The following is a 20933-nucleotide window of genomic DNA, read 5'->3' as shown; positions in this document are numbered from 1 at the left end:
AACAAATACAAGCTTGTATTGTGGCCTAATGAGGTAGATGTTTGTCAGGCACCGTGAAGGTCGAAGGGAATGAAGATTGAATATTGTCCTGTACGATCATTAGTTGTGCTGTGTTTTCTTTTTTTCAACTAACAGAACCAAACAATTTTCTCTTCAAGACAATCTGACTCTTCAACACCACTTACTCAGAAACACGGATGTTAATCAGTTAAGTGTCTATTTTCTAAACATTTAACCTTTTTAATTTGTCAAATTTTAATTATTCTTTTTCTCCCTTTTCAAAAGTATTGATTCTTTGTGGTTACTTTTATATCTTTCAGGTAATTAACTTCCAAGATCTTTAACCAATTCAGGTAAGTACATACTTATTCTTTCCATACTATCAGAGTTCTGATCATATTTATAGTTTTTTTTTTAGTGTGCAGATGATGTTATAGTCACTTATCTGCGTCCATTTCTTCAAAGCTTGCTTGCGTGGGGGCCTGAAGTTTATCCTCTGGACTCGGTTCAAAGTGTGTCTTTCCGGCTTATTTCCTGTCTTTAATAAAACTGAATAGGAAAAATACCCTATCTCATTTGACTTTGCAATATCTTGAATGAACACTAGATCTATTTTGTTGCAGTGCATTTTGCAGTAGATCCTCTACTTGACCACTTAGATGTTGAAAATCTTCATGTACAAAGGCCATCACCACTTTTTTCTACCTAGAGATGGCCTGTAGCTTGCAAGCAGTCTATCCATGAGATCAAGTCCATCTGTTCTTGCACTGCATCATTTGATGACAAACAGTTAATTCACTGCAACATTAGATGATCTTTTGACATGACAATTTTATAAACATTTTCAGGCTGTGCCATCAAAAATGAGTCAATGGCTCTTTGATGCTCAAATCCTGATTGAAGACTCAAAACTGCATCAAATCCTCATTGATAGCATAGTGCGAGAAGTGCAGTTTTGACTGTCTTGTCACCCTCGAAGTTGACTGTTGTCAGCTAAGTGAAAGTATTGTTTGATATAACTTGCTGTTCATTGTGCCAGAGACTACGGGTACACCAAGATCTTGCTGACTACTCCAGTAATCCAATTCCTATGGAAGGCAGTGATACCCAGACAATAAAATGATGCCAATGAAATTGGTAATTTTCACTGTGTGTTACTGTGGACTGTTAGTCATTCTTGACCTGATTAGCATACAGGTTGCTTTGTTTCACAATTTTGTTTGTTATCTTGATGTCAAACATAAGGCTTCATATATACCAAAAGAAGAACGCTGTCAACAAAGAAAAGTTATCAACCATGCTAGGTAGTGTTTCAGGTATAAATATCTTTGAGTCTTACTCCACTGCAGCCTCAAATCCTTCCCTTTCTTCATTCTCAGTGGAGGATTTTCATCTTCACTCTCAGTGTTACTGCTTCTATCACCTTTGTCTTTGGACATCTCTACTTTTATTTCCAGTTCTCCGGCAGTTTCAAATGGTTGGTCACTGTTCAGGTTCTCAGGTACTTCAACATCACTCTCTAAGGCCAAATCATTTGTTGATGATGGCAATACAACAATGGAACTTGGATGTGCTGAGCTTTCAACTACTAACAGTGCACTGCTAACAGTTGTAAGTCACTGCCATACAACTCATCGCTGGCTGTAAAAATTTCCAACATCCATTTTGCAAGCTTTTGGAAAATCATTCACCACACAGTGATCATGAGCAGATTTAAAATATGATATCCAGTGATTACTCAACAGTAGTTTGTAAAATCTGTTCCAAAAACGTGAGTTGTGTTGGCATGTTCCTATATAGGAATACGAGTTTTTTGAGGGAAATTTTACATCATAATACTACCGATACAAAACTTAAGTATGCTCTGGTATTATTGCCAAACGCCAACAATAGTTCTATATTGTCAAATTTAAAACAGCTTCATGTACTTAAAAAGCTCGAAAGAACTGCTTTACTTCATTAAGTTAAAAAAAAAAAAAAAGGTCAGATTTACCTTCAAAAAAAGCGAATGATACATACCTGTAGCAGGTGTTCTCCGAGGACAGCAGGCTGATTGTTCTCACGACTGGGTTGACGTCCACGGCAGCCCCCACCAACCGGAACAAAAACTTTGCGGGCGGTCCCGCACGCAGGGCACGCCCACCGCGCATGCGCGGCCGTCTTCCCGCCCGTGCGCGACCATTCCCGCTCAGTTGAATGACAAGCAAAAGAATGAGGAAAAAAACGCAACTCCAAAGGGGAGGAGGGAGGGTAGGTGAGAACAATCAGCCTGCTGTCCTTGGAGAACACCTGCTACAGGTATGTATCATTCGCTTTCTCCGAGGACAAGCAGGCTGCTTGTTCTCACGACTGGGGTATCCCTAGCCCCCAGGCTCACTCAAAACAACAACCATGGTCAATTGGGCCTCGCAACGGCGAGGACATAACTGAGATTGACCTAAAAAATTTACCAACTAACTGAGAGTGCAGCCTGGAACAGAACGAATCGGGTCCTGGAGGGTGGAGTTGGATTCAAACCCCAAACAGATTCTGCAGCACCGACTGCCCGAACCGACTGTCGCGTCGGGTATCCTGCTGGAGGCAGTAATGTGATGTGAATGTGTGGACAGATGACCACGTCGCAGCCTTGCAAATCTCTTCAATAGTGGCTGACTTCAAGTGGGCCACTGACGCTGCCATGGCTCTGACACTATGAGCCGTGACATGACCCTCAAGAGCCAGCCCAGCCTGGGCGTAAGTGAAGGAAATGCAATCTGCTAGCCAATTGGAGATGGTGCGTTTCCCGACAGCGACCCCTTTCCTATTGGGGTCGAAAGAAACAAACAATTGGGCGGACTGTCTGTGGGGCTGTGTCCGCTCCAGATAGAAGGCCAACGCTCGCTTGCAGTCCAATGTGTGCAACTGACGTTCAGCAGGGCGGGTATGTGGTCTGGGAAAGAATGTTGGCAAGACAATTGACTGGTTAAGATGGAACTCCGACACCACCTTTGGCAGGAACTTAGGGTGAGTGCGGAGTACTACTCTGTTATGATGAAATTTGGTATACGGAGCATGAGCTACCAGGGCCTGCAGCTCACTGACTCTGCGAGCTGAAGTAACTGCCACCAAGAAAATGACCTTCCAGGTCAAGTACTTCAGATGGCAGGAATTCAGTGGCTCAAAAGGAGATTTCATCAGCTGGGTGAGGACGATGTTGAGATCCCATGACACTGCAGGAGGCTTGACAGGGGGCCTTGACAAAAGCAAGCCTCTCATGAATCGAACGACTAAAGGCTCTCCAGAGATGGCTTTACCCTCTACACAATAATGGTAAGCACTAATCGCACTAAGGTGATTCCTTACTGAGTTGGTCTTGAGGCCAGACTCTGATAAGTGCAGAAGGTATTCAAGCAGGTTCTGTGCAGGACAAGAACGAGGTTCTAGGGCCTTGCTCTCACACCAAACAACAAACCTCCTCCACTTGAAAAAGTAACTCTTTTTAGTGGAATCCTTTCTAGAGGCAAGCAAGACACGGGAGACACCCTCAGGCAAACCCAACGAAGCAAAATCTACGCCCTCAACATCCAGGCCGTGAGAGCCAGAGACTGAAGGTTGGGGTGCAGAAGCGCTCCGTCGTTCTGCGAAATGAGAGTCGGAAAACACTCCAATCGCCACGGTTCTTCGGAGGACAACTCCAGAAGTAGAGGGAACCAGATCTGATTGGGCCAAAAAGGCGCTATCAGAATCATGGTGCCGTGGTCTTGCTTGAGCTTCAGTAAGGTCTTCCCCACCAAAGGTATGGGAGGATAAGCATACAGGAGGCCGGTCCCCCAATGGAGGAGAAAGGCATCCGAAGCTAGTCTGCCGTGTGCCTGTAGTCTGGAACAGAACAGAGGCAGCTTGTGGTTGGTCTGAGAGGCGAAAAGATCCACCGAGGGAGTGCCCCAGTCTCGGAAGATCTTGCGTACCACTCTGGAATGGAGTGACCACTCGTGCGGTTGCATGACTCTGCTCAGCCTGTCGGCCAGACTGTTGTTTACGCCTGCCAGGTATGTGGCTTGGAGAAGCATGCCAAACTGGCAAGCCCAACGCCACATCTTGACGGCTTCCTGACACAGGAGGCGAGGTCCGGTGCCCCCCTGCTTGCTGATGTAATACATTGCAACCTGATTGTCTGTCCGAATTTGGATGATTTGGTAGGACAGCCGATCTCTGAAGGCCTTCAGTGCGTTCCAGACCGCTCGGAGCTCCAGGAGGTTGATCTGCAGATCCTGTTCCTGGAGGGACCACAGTCCCTGGGTGTGGAGCCCATCGACATGAGCTCCCCACCCCAGGCGAGATGCATCTGTCGTCAGCACCTTCGTGGGCTGTGGAATTTGGAATGGACGTCCCAGGGTCAAATTGGTCCGAAATGTCCACCAGTGCAGCGAATTGCGGCAACTGACAGACAGGCGGATGACATCTTCTAGATTCCCGGTGGCCTGGCACCACTGGGAAGCTAGGGTCCATTGAGCAGATCTCAGGTGAAGACAAGCCATGGGAGTCACATGAACTGTAGAGGCCATATGACCCAGGAGTCTCAACATCTGCCGAGCTGTGACCTGCTGAGACGCTCTGGTCTGGGAAGCGAGGGACAGGAGGTTGTGGGCCCTCGCCTCGGGAAGAAAGGCCTGAGCCGTCTGAGAATTCAGCAGAGCTCCTATGAATTCCAGAGATTGGACTGGCTGGAGATGGGACTTTGGGTAATTTATCACAAACCCCAGCAGCTCCAGGAGGTGAATAGTGCACTGCATGGACCGGAGAGCCCCTGCCTCCGAGGTGTTCTTGACCAGCCAATCGTCGAGATACGGGAACACGTGCATTCCCAGCTTGCGTAGATACGCCGCGACCACCACGAAGCACTTCATGAGCACCCGTGGGGCAGAGGCGAGCCCAAAGGGCAGCACACAATACTGAAAGTGCCGTGTCCCCAGGCGGAATCTGAGATACTGTCTGTGAGCTGGCAGTATCGGGATGTGAGTGTAAGCGTCCTTTAAATCCAGGGAACATAGCCAATCGCCTTTCTGAATCATTGTTAGAAGGGTGCCCAAGGAAAGCATCCTGAACTTCTCTTTGACCAGGTATTTGTTCAGGCCTCTCAGGTCTAGGATGGGGCGCATCCCCCCTGTTTTCTTTTCCACAAGGAAGTACCTGGAATAGAATCCCTGCCCTTCCTGCCCTGGTGGCACAGGCTCGACCGCATTGGTGCTGAGAAGGGCGGAGAGTTCCTCTGCAAGTACCTGCTTGTGATGGGAGCTGAAGGATTGGGCTCCCGGTGGGCAATTTGGTGGAGTGGAGGCCAAATTCAGGGCGTATCCGCACCGCACTATTTGGAGAACCCACTGGTCGGAGGTTATCAGAGGCCACCTTTGGTGAAAAGCTTTCAACCTCCCCCCGACCGGCAAATCGTCCGGTACGAACACTTTGATGGCGGCTATGTTCCCATGGATCCAGTCAAAAGCCCGTCCCCGGCTTTTGTTGTGGAGGCGCAGGGGGCTGCTTAGGCGCACGCTGTTGACGGGAACGAGCATGCTGGGACAGTCCCTGTGCCTGAGGAGACCTTCGGGCCGGCTGGGTGTACCTACGCTTGTTGTAGGCGTAGGGCGCAGCCTGCCTGGCCCGGGAAAAACTTCCACCTGCAGAGGTGGATGCTGAAGGCGCCCGGTGGGAGAGCTTGTTGAGGGCAGTTTCCCGCTGGTGTAGTTGGTCCACCAACTGCTCGACCTTCTCGCCAAAGATATTATCCCCCCGGCAAGGGACATCCGCCAGTCGTTGCTGGATGCAGTTGTCCAGGTCAGAGGCACGCAGCCAGGAGAGTCTGCGCATCACTATACCTTGGGCCGCAACTCGAGATGCCACATCACAGGTGTCATATATACCCCTGGACAGGAACTTTCTACACGCCTTCAGCTGCCTGACCACCTCCTGAAAAGGCCTGGACTGCTCCGGAGGGAGCTTATCGACCAGGTCCGCCAGTTGCTTCACATTGTTCCGCATGTAAATGCTCGTGTAGAGCTGGTACGACTGGATGCGGGTCACGAGCATGGAAGATTGGTAGGCCTTCCTCCCAAACGAGTCCAGAGTGTGAGACTCCCGCCCCGGGGGTGCCGAGGCGGTATTCCTCGAACTCCGTGCCCTCTTGAGAGCAGAGTCCACGACCGCCGAGTCATGAGGCAATTGGGGCCACATCAACTCTGGGTCAGAGTGGATCCTGTATTGGGACTCCGCTTTCTTGGGAATGGTGGGGTTAGATAATGGCTTCAGCCAGTTTCAAAGCAGTGTCTCTTTGAGGACATTGTGCAACGGTACCATGGAAGACTCTCTAGGTGGTGATGGATAGTCGAGGACCTCGAGCATCTCAGCCCTCGGCTCATCCACAGAGACCACGGGGAAGGGAATGCATGTAGACATATCCTTGACGAAGGAGGCAAAGGAGAGGCTCTCAGGGGGTAAGAGCTTCCTCTCCGGTGAAGGAGTGGGGTCGGAGGGAAGGTCCTCATTCCTCTGAGGAGAAATATCTGGGGTCCTCCTCCTCCCCCCACGAGGCCTCTTCCTCGGTGTCAGACATGAGCTCTTGCAGCTCAGACCTGAACCTGGCCTGTCTCGACTGCGAGGAACCACGTCTTCGATGATGGCGTCGAGCGGTGGACTCCCGTGCCGGCGGGGATGAAGCTCCCTCCATTGACGTCGATGGGGATTCCACCTGTGTGGCGGTCGACACCGGTACCGCAAGCAGCGTCTGTGTCGGAGGCCTCGGCATCGGGCTAGAGCACGCCGGCGCCTCCATCAACGGCACCGGGGGCGCAAGCACCCCCGGTGCCGGCAAGGCCTGGCGCATCAGCCCTTCCAAAATCCCCAGAAGGATGGCTCGGAGGCACTCGTCAAGGCCCGCTGTCGGGAAAGGCAGGGGGGCCGGTGCGGGTGCCGGAAGCTGCTCAGGTCCAGGAGACGGTACCGAAGCACCCATGGACGGACGCAGCGACACCTCTTCGACCGAGGTGGAACGCTCCTCTCGGCATTGCCGCTTCCTCGGCGTCAAGTCATCTCTGGAGGCGCCGGAACTAGTAGTCCCGTGTGCCGTGGGCGACCGATGAAGATGTTTCTTGGTCTTCTTTCGGTGCCCATCATCGGCGCTCGGTGGCAGAGATGAAGAGGAGGTAGAACCCCCCCGGCCTCGAGGGATCGGGTCTGACAGGGTTCGGTCCCGATGGCCCTGGGTAGAGGGAGTGGCCGGGGCCGACTGCCGCGCGGCCGCTCACCCCCGCCGGTGGTCCGGCGGGCCAACGGTACCTGTGCTCCTGGGGTCGGTGCCGATTTCGTCGACATCGGTACCGAAGATCCGGCCGTCGACACCGATGACGTCGAAGTGCCGGCGCAAGTTCCAAAAAGTTGGTCCCGACGAACTTGCCTCGCCACCTGTGTCCGCTTCCGCAAGCCGAGACACAAGGTGCACGTCTTGGTATTATGCTGCAGGCCAAGGCACTGGAGGCACCAAGCGTGGGTATCGGTTTGCGAGATCTGCCAGCCGCACCGACCACACTTTTTGAATCCACTCGGGACCTTCGAGGACATCGACGGAAAAATTGCATTGGCGAAGTCATAGTCGTCGATGGTGGCGGTGAAAAGCACACCCGAAAAAGAAACGACCGCGCAGCCACAAGGAGGCGCCCCCGCGGCTAAGACGACGAGGGGACAAACCAACATTTTTTTTTTTAAACACAGAAAATAAAGAAAAGAAGCGCAAACGCGCACGATAAAGGAGGAGAAAATCCGGTTTCCGGGGCTGACCAAGAGTGAGATGGTAACACGTCTCTCTCCAGCGTGGAATCGAAAAAAACTGAGCGGGAACGGTCGCGCACGGGCGGGAAGACGGCCGCGCATGCACGGTGGGCATGCCCTGCGTGCGGTCCGCCCACAAAGTTTTTGTTCCGGTTGGTGGGGGCTACCGTGGACGTCAACCCAGTCGTGAGAACAAGCAGCCTGCTTGTCCTCGGAGAATACATATTACACAAACACAAGTAAATATTATTCATACACACAATAAAACCTTAGCATGTTTTTTTTAATAATAAGCACAGAATATTTATTTTAAAAATGTTTTAAGTAAATAAGAGAAATTATGCTCCCACATGGGAACACTGACAGGAAAAAGGTTTAAGTTCTTAAGGTGTTGGACTCCAATAGGATTTAAGACAGTTTACCACAAACCCTAGCCACGTGGATGCTTCTCCTTAGATGTAAGATGTACTCATGACCAGTCAATCATCCTGACAGGAATACATGTGTACCCTCAATCTGTGTAGATATGCTACAACAACTGTAAGACATTTTGCAAATGCCTGTGATGAAGACACCAGACAAAGACAGGGTACGATACTGGAGGTAGCGTTTCCTCAATATGAAACTGAGCTATTCCTTGTGAAGAGGGTAAACTTCCCTGAGCTCTAGGGAGCATAACCAGTTTCCATTTTGCAAAAGGTGGATTAAAGCACCAGAGTCATCCTGGTTTCTTTGGTATCAGGGAATACTTAGAATACATTTCTTGCCCCTGTACCCCTGATAGAATGGCCTCAATTGCCTTAAGGTCTAAGAGGTAGGTGTGTTCCTTAAGCTATAACTCAAAACACTGAGATGTAGACTATGAATGTCTGCTGTTGTGTGCACTTCTACCTCTGGTGGCTATCTCTGTATGCCTTGTTTGTAATGAAGTGGAAAAGGATAACACCTCTTTGGAGGATAGAAGTATCTCTACTGCATCCTACTCAAGTACCTCCTGGATAAGGAGACAAGGTTAGGTCGGAATGGATATCTTATTTGATTCCCTTTGACCGGTGGGAGGTCTAGACACTGATGTACAATAATGCCTCACTTATGCTTTCTCCCTCGGTACACAGGAGATGGACACTAGAGCAGCCAATACATTTACAAATGCCCTTTGAAGCATCAACACCGATGCCATGCTTCTAAGTGCCATAAAGTCTCCATGATTGATGTATCTTATTCCAAATAGTTTGCTTTCCTTATACAGCATGTCAGCAAGCTTATCCTGAATATCTTATATGAGACCACAGTCATGAGTCAGTCGGAACCAGTTGACTGAAGCTCTGAATTCTATTCCAAAATCATTGTAGAACAATCTGACTACACTTATCCTTCTGCATGTTTTATCTTTGTCCCCTACCATGAAAACTCTAACAAGTCATTTATTCTACCTAGATGTCTCTCATACTGGCCCATGAACGGATTGTATTTATTTGTTACATTTCTATCCCACATTTTCCCACCTATTTGTAGGCTCAATGTGGCTTACATAGTACCGGAGAGGCCTTTGCAGGCTCCGGTGTGAATACAGGGTGATGTTGTGGTAAGATCAAGTTCATGCGGCACAGCCACATTAGGGAATCAGAGAACAGAAGAGTTGTGTTATGTCCATTACGTGCTTTAGTTTGGTTGTGTTACAGAGATTAGGCATTTAAGTTGGACCGGTAGGGTATGCCTTTTTAAACAGGTTGGTTTTTAGTGATTTCCGGAAGTTTAGGTGGTCGTACGTCGTTTTCAAGGCTTTTGGTAATGCGTTCCACAGTTGTGTGCTTATGTAGGAAAAACTAGATGCGTAAGTTGTTTTGTATTTAAGTCCTTTGCAGCTTGGGTAGTGCAGATTTAGATAAGATCGTGTTGATTCGGATGTATTTCTAATTGGTAAGTCGATCAAGTCTGTGATGTAACTCGGGGCTTCTTCGTAGATGATTTTGTGAACCAGGGTGCAGATTTTGAAGGTGATGCGTTCTTTGATTGGGAGCCAGTGTAGTTTTTCGCGGAGGGGTTGTAAGCAATTTACATGGAAAGTAAGTATAGCACTGCGGTAAACGTTTTTTCTGAGCTGGTCAAGGGTATGAGCATCTCTCCCTGGGGATACCCAGCAGTGAGTCCTTGACTGTTTGGTTTTCTTGAAGGATGAGCTCAGCTTCTACAGACTGGTGTGGTAGCTGTGGTTTCTTGAATTTAGAAGCCTTTTGGATTCTGTACATAGAGCCAGACTTCTTGTGGAAAGGAGAATCAGAGAAGGGGGGGGGGGGGTCTCCCACAATCTCATTTGTTTCACCTTAAACATAAAATGGATAGGCAGTGCCATGACCTGTTCTGGGGGAGATATTCAAGCATAACCCTGGCTAGCAGTCAGAACCTCTGTGAGGATTCTCCCTTGACTGGTGGGAAGTCCAGACACGGATGTAAAATAATGCCTCATTTATGCTTGCTCTCTTGACACACTGGAGGTGGACACTGGAGCATCCAAAATATATATATATATATATATATATATATATATATATATACACAGATGCCCTTTGAGGCATCAACATTGTGCCATAGACTCCATGATTGGCTGAAACTTAACATTGTGCCATAGACTCCATGATTGGCTGAAACGTAACATTGGGCCATAGACTCCATGATTGGCTGAAACTTTTTTATGTAGTCAATGCATCACTTTTTTCAAGAAGGTGATTCAATATTTCTAGATCTTCTACCGAGCTCATCTTCAAATACAGTCAATGCTAAAGTCACATTGGGTAACAAAGTGACATCTTTGGTTACCGAAGTGGTATTGGTAACTATGAGCTCGGCCTCAAGGGCTACTGTGATCCCTTCAATTTGCTCCAGGAAGAATGGTCCTCTCTGCTGAGATGCTTAGAAAGATGTATGGATGTAACCAAAATCTCTCTGTTCTAGGAATCACAAAGCAACAGGAAACAACATTACCTCTTCCCTTCACTTGATGCCAGTATTGATAAACACAGAATCCTTTGCTTGCAAGACTTGAGCAATACTTTGTCTCTATGGCTTCTACTAGCACATGACTAAGACAGAGCAATACTTCTTCAATGCTGATGCATCGCCAGGGTCTGGTGTAGCTTCAAGGCCTGGGAAGGTCAATGGAGGTGCATCAGACTTGGGGTGGGGGCAAAAAGCCTCTCCATTTATTCTTGACTGTTACAAAGACCTCTATTTATCATCATTTTACAGGTGATACAGCTAGGAATACTATGTGATGTCCCAGACATAGCAGAAACACATCATAGGTGCTAGAGTCCATCATTTATTGGGTGCATAGGGTAAACTTCCTGAGGCTACTTGCCTCCTTTTTGAGGTATTACATGAAAAATAGCTGCAATGAAATCATACAATTCAATAGTAAAATTGCTTGATACACCTGTACTGGTGCAGGTTGACTGCGCAAAAAGCAAGGAAACCTAGATATTCGATGAAAACCCAGTAACTACATGATTTTTAATTGGGGGGGGGGGGGGGGGGGGAAGCGCTGAAGAGGCAAACTATGGAAAAAGTGATTTTTGAAAGGAAAGTACTCAGTCACATCGATCTGACTGTTAGGTTGCATGATAAAGTAGGTTTGAAGTGGTCCCGCGCAAAGGCACTAACGAGAACTCTTGCACATGCTCAGTAGAACACTCCATTAAAACTCTACAGCTTGTAGATACTGCTTTGGCCTTGGGTTCCTCTGGATAGCATCACCAATTTGTGAGGACTGCTATCAAGCTTGCTTCAAAGTAAACTTAAGATTAACACTTTTGTATGCTTGCTGTCTCCTGAAATGCCCCCAGCTAAGCAGCCTGAAGCAAATAAGCCAGTTCTCATTGGAGATTTTGTTCCTCCAGCTCCCTTGTCAACATTGATCTCCCCGCTGAAAGTTGCTCCTCCCATATCAAAGCCTCCTCTAAACTTTAAAGGCTCAAGGACTCTCTCAAGAAAACCTGACCAGTTCCTTGAAGACAGATTCCCCAGATCCACCATGAAGACAGTTCATGTGATAGGCTAAAGTGTCACAAAGTGGCATTATTCAGAGGTCTTCACTGGCGCTGGTAGTAGATTTTGTGAACTCGAACATGTGATCACTCTGAAGACAATTCATTTTGTGGGTGAAAGTTAAGTTTAGTAAATAGGTTGTTAAGTTGCATTTTAGCACACTTGCAATTTTTTAAAATCAAAACCATTTTTTGCAAGTTTTAATACACATCCCCTTAGTCTTCAATGTCTTGATTTTATAAAATGAAGGAAAAAAAAATCTCCTCCACCAACTATTCAATGTAATTTTATTTCAGAAATTTGAAGTAAGCTTGCATCTGAATTTCCAAATTCAGTGGATGTGAGACATGTCTCTCTCTCTTTTTATTTTAATATTAAAAGCTACAATTAAATGTGGGAAAATATTCTTTCCATTAGTTTTAGAAGATTAGGGCATTTTCTTGAAATTCCTTTTTGTTTCAAGTGTGACTAGCAGTCTACTATACATATACCCCAACTTTCCAAATCTGTTCCAGTGACCCTACAAGCCAGTTAGGTTTTCAAAATATCCAAAATGAATATGCATGAAATAAAATTCATACATTACAGACCCACTTTATGCAAATTTATTTCATGCATTCTCCTTGTGGCTATCCTGAAAACGCTGGGACTATTCTGGAGAGTCCCGACATCCAAAATGTCATTATTTTCAAATCTAAAACCTGATGGAACAAGCAAAAACATATAGGACTCCCTAGGCTTTGCAGTAACGGCAGCATACTCAGCAGACAATTCTTAAGTCTAGACTTGTAATCATAGAATAAACACAAGTAGGAACTCTAGGGTTTTCTTTCCTATGTCTTTCAGCAAACATTTGCTGTTATGATGAGCTGGGTTGACGTATGAAAGTATATTTTATGTGGGAGAGACAATCAGGGAAGCCACCCAAGGTGGTTGCAAACGAAGGGCCATAGTACTGCAGTCTTCATAATAATTCCCTCTGAGCTGTAATACTGTAGCTGTAACAAGAAAGTAATGTGGAGACGATTACCCATGCAATGTTTCTCCTAACAAAAGACAGACATAAACCTAAACTAAAATAAATAAAATAAAGTTAAAAATGAAAATCAGAAGATCAATCCTACCCAATGACTGGATGTTTGAACCCAAGCTTTCTAGTGGCTTCTTCAATTTCCTTTTCTAACCAAGGCTGTGGACGAATCAGATACTTGACAAACTGAGAGACCCACCACACCGCAGGGTCACCATGAACACGTATCAACCTATCTGCAAGGTCTTCCGGTACAGCCAGTGGCAAATAAGGAGGTCGAGGATGCAGGCTATCAACAATGGGAAGTTCAATTACCTGAACATCCTTATCATTTGCCTCACCTGTAAAGGGAAAACAAAAAAAAAGTGAGTAAAAGTAAAGACTATAGACAAAAACAAATCTTTATACTATAAAGTATAAAACTCAAAGAAGAAAGACCAGTTTGGTACTAAAACACAAAATACTAGAAAATCCCAGAAAAACACATCTATAAGAAACTTATACATAAGAGCACTCAAAAAATGTTTTCCTACAATAGTTTAATCACAGATAACAAAGGTCTCATTTAACTGTTAGTTCGACAGATTTAAAAAAAACATTTATTCTTATATGTCATTAAAACTGTTACTAATACTGGTCCTGAGCTCCCTTGGCTGAATATCAGGTCCACTGTTAATTTGCTGTTTCTAGAAACAGAACAAATACTATGTGAGCACTGTAAAAGCAAACCCGTTGTTGTCCAGAAGCCATTAAACATTTATATCTACATAAGTATATAAAATCACAATCTTGCAAAAGAAGTAATAAAAACAGTATCCCTTTGTACCACATTCAGAAAACTATTCCATGTAAACACTGACAGGACAGCAAGTTATGCCCAATTAATTTCTCAGTATCAGCACATAAATGAAATAACAGTCTTTTCAAACTAAAAGAAGTAGAGAAAGCATGTAGAGCATGACTCATGGATTTCTTTCCAACCATTCTGTAGGTAAATGCATGTGTGTGTTGTGGGGAGGGGTTGGTGTGTGTGTGTATCTATGCATGTGTCTGTCTGCATTTTCTGGGCATCTGATCAGAAGTGGGACAGTTTACAGGGGGTAGGTAGCTTTAGTGGGTAGAAGCAAGGGGTGGTAGGGTAGAGGATATTTTTTGCAGATGGGTTATTTAGTGGGGGTACTGTGACAGTTGGGTATATGTGAGTGTGGGTGTGTGGGGGGTAATTTTAAAGTTGCTATGTGATAGTTTTTTTTTTTTTTTGGGGGGGGGGGGTAGAAGTGGTTTGAGAGGTTTGGAAGGGTAGTGAATTTCTGCTTTTAACTTGCCTTATCCTGTTCTCTAACTGAAATATTTCTCTCTAAATTTTGACACTATAGAACATGAACTCCTTTTCCATAGAAATGCATTGGGCCACTTTTTGAGGGACTTATTTCTCTGGACGGCTGATTTTCAATCTCAATGTGTCTCTTTACTGGGGGTTTTCACGTACCAAGTTTAATCCCATTCCATTCCATTTTTGGAGAGGTATTTTGCTCCCAGACATCCTTGACCCCTTTTGTATAATTCTTTCCAACTTTCTAGATAGTAACAAATTAGAGAGGCTAGTATATTTTAGCAACACTATAATAATGGGCGATTTCAGTTACCACAAAATCAAAAGGAAATTAGCAGATTAAATCACAAACAGAGCAACTGCCTTACTTAATATGATCTGAAAGACAAACTGTCAAATACACAGAAAAGACCTCAGCATTCCATCCTTTACTCAATACTACCAACAAAGGCTCAAAAAGCTCAAAACACAATCTTTGGAATCAACCAATCATCGGTTATCTAACTTCCCATGTGGTCAACGTTCAGTATGTGAAATCACTTTGGAATGCACTCAGTGAAAAGATAAAACTAGAAAAATCTTTACACTTAGACGCTACAACTTGTTCTACATCCAGTGTTGCTTATTTGATTGCATGCTCTTGTGACCATGTCAGACCTGCCAAATCTCCCACATTCAGCAGGAGACTCCTGGTTTAGTGGGTCATCTCCCGCACTCTCGCTAAAATGGGAGTCTCCTGCTGAGACAAGGAATCGTTTTTTCTCTCACTGCCATCACCACTGCTGCTTCTCCCAATAAGCAGCAGCGGTGCCAAAACAACAACAAAAAGCAAGGAAGTGCAAGGCTGCAGCAGCCTTCAGGCATGTGCTGTCAATTCTGCTGGTCCTCTGCCCTCAGAACTGGAAGTTGACAACAGCAGGGGCAGAAGACCAGCAGAGCAGACAGTGCCACATGCTACAGCCAGAAACTGTATATAAAGAGGCACCCTTGTGGTCCAAAAGTTATCTGGTGGCTTTATCAGATCTGAGCTAATATCTTCTCATGTTTCCTAGCTCGTAAAACTCCACTCACCTCCTCTACTCCTCCCTGCACTGCTAGGACTCTTCTGCACCACTGCACCCTTCAGAGCTCCTGCCACACCTCTCCAGAGACAACATCACGAGGTTGTATAAAACAAGTTCTGTACTGCTATTGGATACTAAGCAGATGGCCCCTAGATTCTGGGCCTAGGGCCTAAACGTGTGTTTAATTTAAACCCCTTTCGATAAGGGCAAGTTATTTTTTTTATGAGTGACTTAGCATTTGTGTATAACTCTCCTATACTTGTTGCCTCATTTATTCCAGTAATTTACTTGTTGCTACAATAAGTATATTTCTGTTTTCATAAACTTTGAGCCTTGTGTCTGTTGACTGTCGGTAGTCTATGGAGCTGAGAACTTAGATCTGCGAAGTCAGGGGATGTGCTTTGTATTTTCCTGATCCTAGAGTGCTAAAAATATCATTACGCTTCAGGCTGTACCCAACTTCTGTAGTGCTACAGGAAAACACCCAGCCAGTCAAGTTTTCAGGATACCCACCATGAATATGCATGAGATTACTTTGCATGTACTACCTCTATAGTATGCAAATCTATCTCATGCATATTCATTGTGGGTATCCTGAAAACCTGACTGGCTAGGTGTGTCCCAAGGACAAAGTTGAGATCCCCTGCTCTAGAGAGATTAGAATACTGACTGATAAAACAAACATTTTAATAAATATATAGCTGCTCACAATTTTAAATAATTTAAGTAATATTTAAGATAAAATTAGTTCTTACCTGATAATTTTCTTTCCATTAGTCCTAACAGATCAATCCAGAGACAAGTGGGTTATGTTCCCATACCAGCAGGTGGAAACAGGAAGAATGCCAGAGCTCTGTCATAAAGGATACTATGCAACAGCCTGACTTTCAGTATGTTTTATACCCAAGCAGTAAGGAGACCACAGGTCCATGAAGTACACTCCTGCCTCCGTGACAACCAGGGAAAAGTCAGGCCCCGTCTGAAGCAGCCACGACCTTTTACCCTATATCAGCCTCCTATAGGACCGTGTCCTCGACATAAACAACGCAATCCATGCCGAGAGTTCTGAAGATCAATCTGGAAGAAAGAGATAAACCCACATGGCATGGCTTAGACAAATACAAGAGCGGGCCTCTGGATTGATCTGTTGGGACTAATGGAAAGAAAATTATCAGGTAAGAACTAATTTTACCTTCCATAGCATCCCACAGATCAATCCAGAGACGAGTGGGATGTACCAAAGCAGTCCCCAAGTGGGGTGGGACCGACAAGCCAGAACCAGCCTCAAGAGATTGCTGGCACCAGCCCCTAGGAGCAGAGGCAGAACAAGGGGCCTAACTCTCACGCCACTGTGCCTCTCAATGCTACGCAAGAACGGTCTTCAGACGAAGGGAAGTGGCAGCACCTGGAGTCTGAAAAGGCTAGACCTGAAAATCATGCAAGGAGGTAGCCTGAACCACCCCGGCTCAAGGACTAGGACAGTGATGGGCAACCTTTTGAGCTTGGTGTGTCAAAATTCGCCAAAAAACCGAGCATAACTCGGGTGGTGTGTCACTTCGAGAAAAAAACCATAATTTCGCGATATTTATAGTTTAAATAACAAAAATGTATAATTGTAATATAAAACTGTATTTAATAAACCAAAAACTAATTATTTAACTTACCTACTTAGTGACTTCTTTGTTCATCTGTCAGTCGGTTTCTTTTGTTGGTCTTGATATTATTTAACTTGTGTGGGGTGCCGTGAACTAAGATAAGTGAGGGGGAGGGGGAATTCTTTAACTAATCTGCCTATTAGTGACTTTTTTGTTGCTGAATTTCATTGGCTAAATCTTCAATTGAAGGTTGGTATTTTGTACACTTCAAGCCCAAGCAAGCGCTACTAACTTCATCTGTCAATCTGTTTCTTTTGTTGGTTTTGATATTATTTAACGCTGAGAATAAGGTTTCACAAAAGTACGTAGAGGGAAAAATTGTGAGTAAAGCCATTGCTATATTTTTCAGGGTGCTAAAAGTGTCTGGTAATCGGATCCAGGCACTCCAAATTTCCTGGTAACTCAGATATTCTCTTAATAATTGCATCTTTATTCTGCATATCGTGAAATAGAACTGGTGCACATCTTAGGAGAGTTTCTTTAATAAATTCTCCCTCACTGAGTGCTTTTCCATGCTGAGCTATGGAGTGAGCAATGCTCAAACTTGCAGATGTTAAATTTGTAGAACCTTTTACAAATTTAAGGATGGACTTAGATTGGCTCTTATAAAAGTGGTAGCTGCCTGGAAATGTATTCCTTCCGTTCATCCTCACTTTTTTTCAAGAGCTGGGAATGATTAGTTTCAAAATGTCTATTTATATTCCACGTTCTGCTTACTACCGTTTCAGTACATAGAACGCAAATGATTTGCCATTTTTTTCTATAATGCCATACATCTCGGTCCATGTCTCTTGAAAGGGTCGGCTACTGCTACTACCACTTCCTTTACTTAACCTTGGTTTTTTATTTTTTGAGTTCTCCATCAGGGGGGCAGAGACAGAAGATAGAATTATAGATAGCCTGTTAGCCCTAACTAGCCTAACTGACCACCTTATGTAAATTAAGATGGCTGCCGCTATTTCTAATGGCGGGAAACGGCAACCCATAGCACATGCCCTCGCCTCTCCCAGCCTCCCCCTCACCTATCTCAGTAATGGTGGTCAATTACAAATCCACGACACCCCAGAACAGTAGATTGGATGATGGTGCTGGTAATGGTGATCACTAGGGCCCTCAGAGATGCGTCCCCCACGGCATTCCGCTGCTCTCTGCTCCGCCGGCCGGAAGTGAGGAGCCGGGGCAGAGGGAGCAGCAGGGAGGGAGCCAATAGGAGCGCACACGGCACACCCCAGCGGGTAAACATGCACCGGGTGATTTCGCCGGGGGGGGGGGGGGGGGGGGAAGGTCGCGCTGCCCCGGGGGGGGGGGGGGGCGCATCGGCGATCCGCCCCGGGTGTCAGCAAGGAACTCCGCTGCTTCTCTGTATGCGGCCACATGCGGCCCGCGTGTCACTGAAAATGGCTACGCGTGTCAGTACTGACACGCGTGTCATAGGTTCGCCATCAGGGGACTAGGAGGTTCAACACTAATGGAGGGCAAAAGAGGACGCAAAATGCTCAACATCCATATGAACAGGAAAGCCCCCACTACAGGAGTATTCCAGCACCTCGATACCATGGTATAACGAAGAACTGAAAAAACTAAAAACACAAGCTAGGAGGCTTGAACGAGCATGGAAGAAAATAAAAGATGTACCCACACTCAATGCATGGAAACAAATGCAAAGAAAATACAAATCTCTCTATATAAAAGGCAACCCCAACGTTCTGAAGCCTCCACGGAAGTTGAGGCACCCGAGATATCCGGTGTGCACTGGAGTGTCTGCACCGCCCTCGCGTCAAAACGTCATGACGTCGAGGGCGGAGCTATGACACTCCACGAGGGCCGAAACGGAAACTCCACAGCGAACAAGGCAAGTAGCTCGGAGGGACGGAGGGAGGGGGCCCCTTGCTAGCGCCCGTTTCATTACGCTCAGAAACGGGCATATTTTCCTAGTATGCAATAAGACAAACCAAAACGTCTTACTACAAAACCAAAATAGGGCCAGACTACAAAGACACGCACAAACTATATCAACTTGTGAACAAATTACTAGATACCACACCAGTTACCACAACCAACAACCAATTATAGCTACGTCATGCAAGGTTCCACGTTAGGAGTTACGGACCAAGAAAGGGATCTAGGTGTCGTCGTCGATAATACACTGAAACCTTCTGCTCAGTGTGCTGCTGCGGCTTGAAAAGGGAATAGAATGTTGGGTATTATTAGGAAAGGTATGGAAAACAGGTGTGAGGATGTTATAATGCTGTTATATCGCTCCATGGCCGCACCTTGAGTATTGTGTTCAATTCTGGTCGCCGCATCTTAAAAAAGATATAGTGGAATTGGAAAAGGTGCAGCGAAGGGCGACTAAAATGATAGCGGGGATGGGACGACTTCCCTATGAAGAAAGACTACGGAGGCTATGGCTTTTCAGCTTGGAGAAGAGACGGCTGAGGGGAGACATGATAGAGGTACATAAAATAATGAGTGGAGTGGAACAGGTGGATGTGAAGCGTCTGTTCACGCTTTCCAAAAATACTAGGACTGGGGGGCATGCGATGAAACTACAGTGTAGTAAATTTAAAACAAATCGGAGAAAATGTTTCTTCACCCAACGCGTAATTAAACTCTGGAATTCGTTGCTGGAGAACGTGGTGGAGGCGGTTAGCTTGGCAGAGTTTGAAAAGGGGTTAGACGGTTTCCTAAAGGACAAGTCCATAAACCGCTACTAAATGGACTTGGGAAAAATCCATAATTCTAGGAATAACATGTATAGAATGTTTTTACATTTGGGAAGCTTGCCAGGTGCCCTTGGCCTGGATTGGCTGCTGTCGTGGACAGGATGCTGGGCTCGATGGACCCTTGGTCTTTTCCCAGTGTGGCATTACTTATGTAACACAGACACCCCATCTGCAGACAAACTTGCTGAATACTTCAACAAGAAAATTATAAACCTACACAACACATTACCGCAGAACACCACCGACATCGAAATATTCATTGAATGCCTGGACCCAATCCTCGGGGAATACCCAGCAGACCGAACCTGGACAACATCGCTCTCCTTACCGATGAAATTGTCACCCAAGCAATTAACAGGTTTGCCAAGACCCACTGTAAATTGGACACATACTCCAACTATTTAACAAAATTCGCCCCTCAACGCTTCATAGCAGACCTCACATCAAACCTGAACTACATGCTGCAACTTGGACTCTTTCTTAAGGACAAAGGCAACATACTACTCACCCCAATACCTAAAGATACAAAGAAAAACGCAAATGAAATCACCAACTACCACCCAGTAGCATCTATCCCTCTGGTAGTCAAATTGATGGAAAGCATGGTAACCAAGCAACTTACCGACTACTTAAACAAATTCTCAATACTACACAAAACACAATCAGGATTTCGCTCCAACCACAGTACCGAAACAGTACTAATTACTCTCCTAACCAAAATCAAACAAGAAATTGCTACTGGCAAAAGCATACTTCTCCTGCAATTCGACATGCCTAGTGCGTTCGACACTGTAAACCATAAAATACTACTAAACATCCTAGAATACTTCAGGATCAGTGGAAGTGTACTCAGTTGGCTCAAGGGTTTTCTAACCACAAGAACATACCAGGTGATATCAAATTTGAAAATATCATCACCATGGAAACCAGAATGTGGAGTACCCCAAGGATCACTGTTATCACTGACCCTTTTCAACCTAATGATGACCCCACTAGCCAAATCTCTATCTTACCAAGGCCTTAACCCTTACATCTACGCAGATGATGTCACGATATACATCCCTTCCAAACACGATCTAACAGAAATCACAAACGAAATCAAACTCAGCCTGCAAATCATGAACTCATGGGCAGATGCATTTCAACTAAAACTCAACGCAGAAAAAACACACTGTCTAATCCTCTCATCCCAATACAACTCGAATAAACCCACCAAAATAAACACTCCAGACTACACCCTTCCTGTTTCAGACAACCTGAAAATTCTCGGAGTTACAATCGACA

The 20933-nt window shown here is 45.6% G+C and overlaps 1 protein-coding gene across 9 annotated transcripts in view; it reads right to left on the bottom strand.

The window, feature by feature from the left end:
• Positions 1-20933, bottom strand: part of FUT8 (fucosyltransferase 8) — a 510310-nt gene that overhangs the window by 40842 nt on the left and 448535 nt on the right. For all 9 annotated transcript variants that reach the window (XM_030215545.1, XM_030215544.1, XM_030215552.1 and 6 more), the window contains one exon: positions 12966-13212. In XM_030215545.1, coding sequence (XP_030071405.1) covers positions 12966-13212 — 247 coding nt within the window. The remainder of the gene's footprint in view (positions 1-12965; positions 13213-20933) is intronic.

The sequence above is a fragment of the Microcaecilia unicolor genome, chromosome 9 (genome assembly GCF_901765095.1).
Source record: "Microcaecilia unicolor chromosome 9, aMicUni1.1, whole genome shotgun sequence".
In the NCBI taxonomy this organism is placed as follows: Eukaryota; Metazoa; Chordata; class Amphibia; order Gymnophiona; family Siphonopidae; genus Microcaecilia; species Microcaecilia unicolor.
The sequence above is the reverse complement of the archived record's forward strand: the minus strand, read 5'-3'. Positions and strand labels throughout refer to the sequence as shown.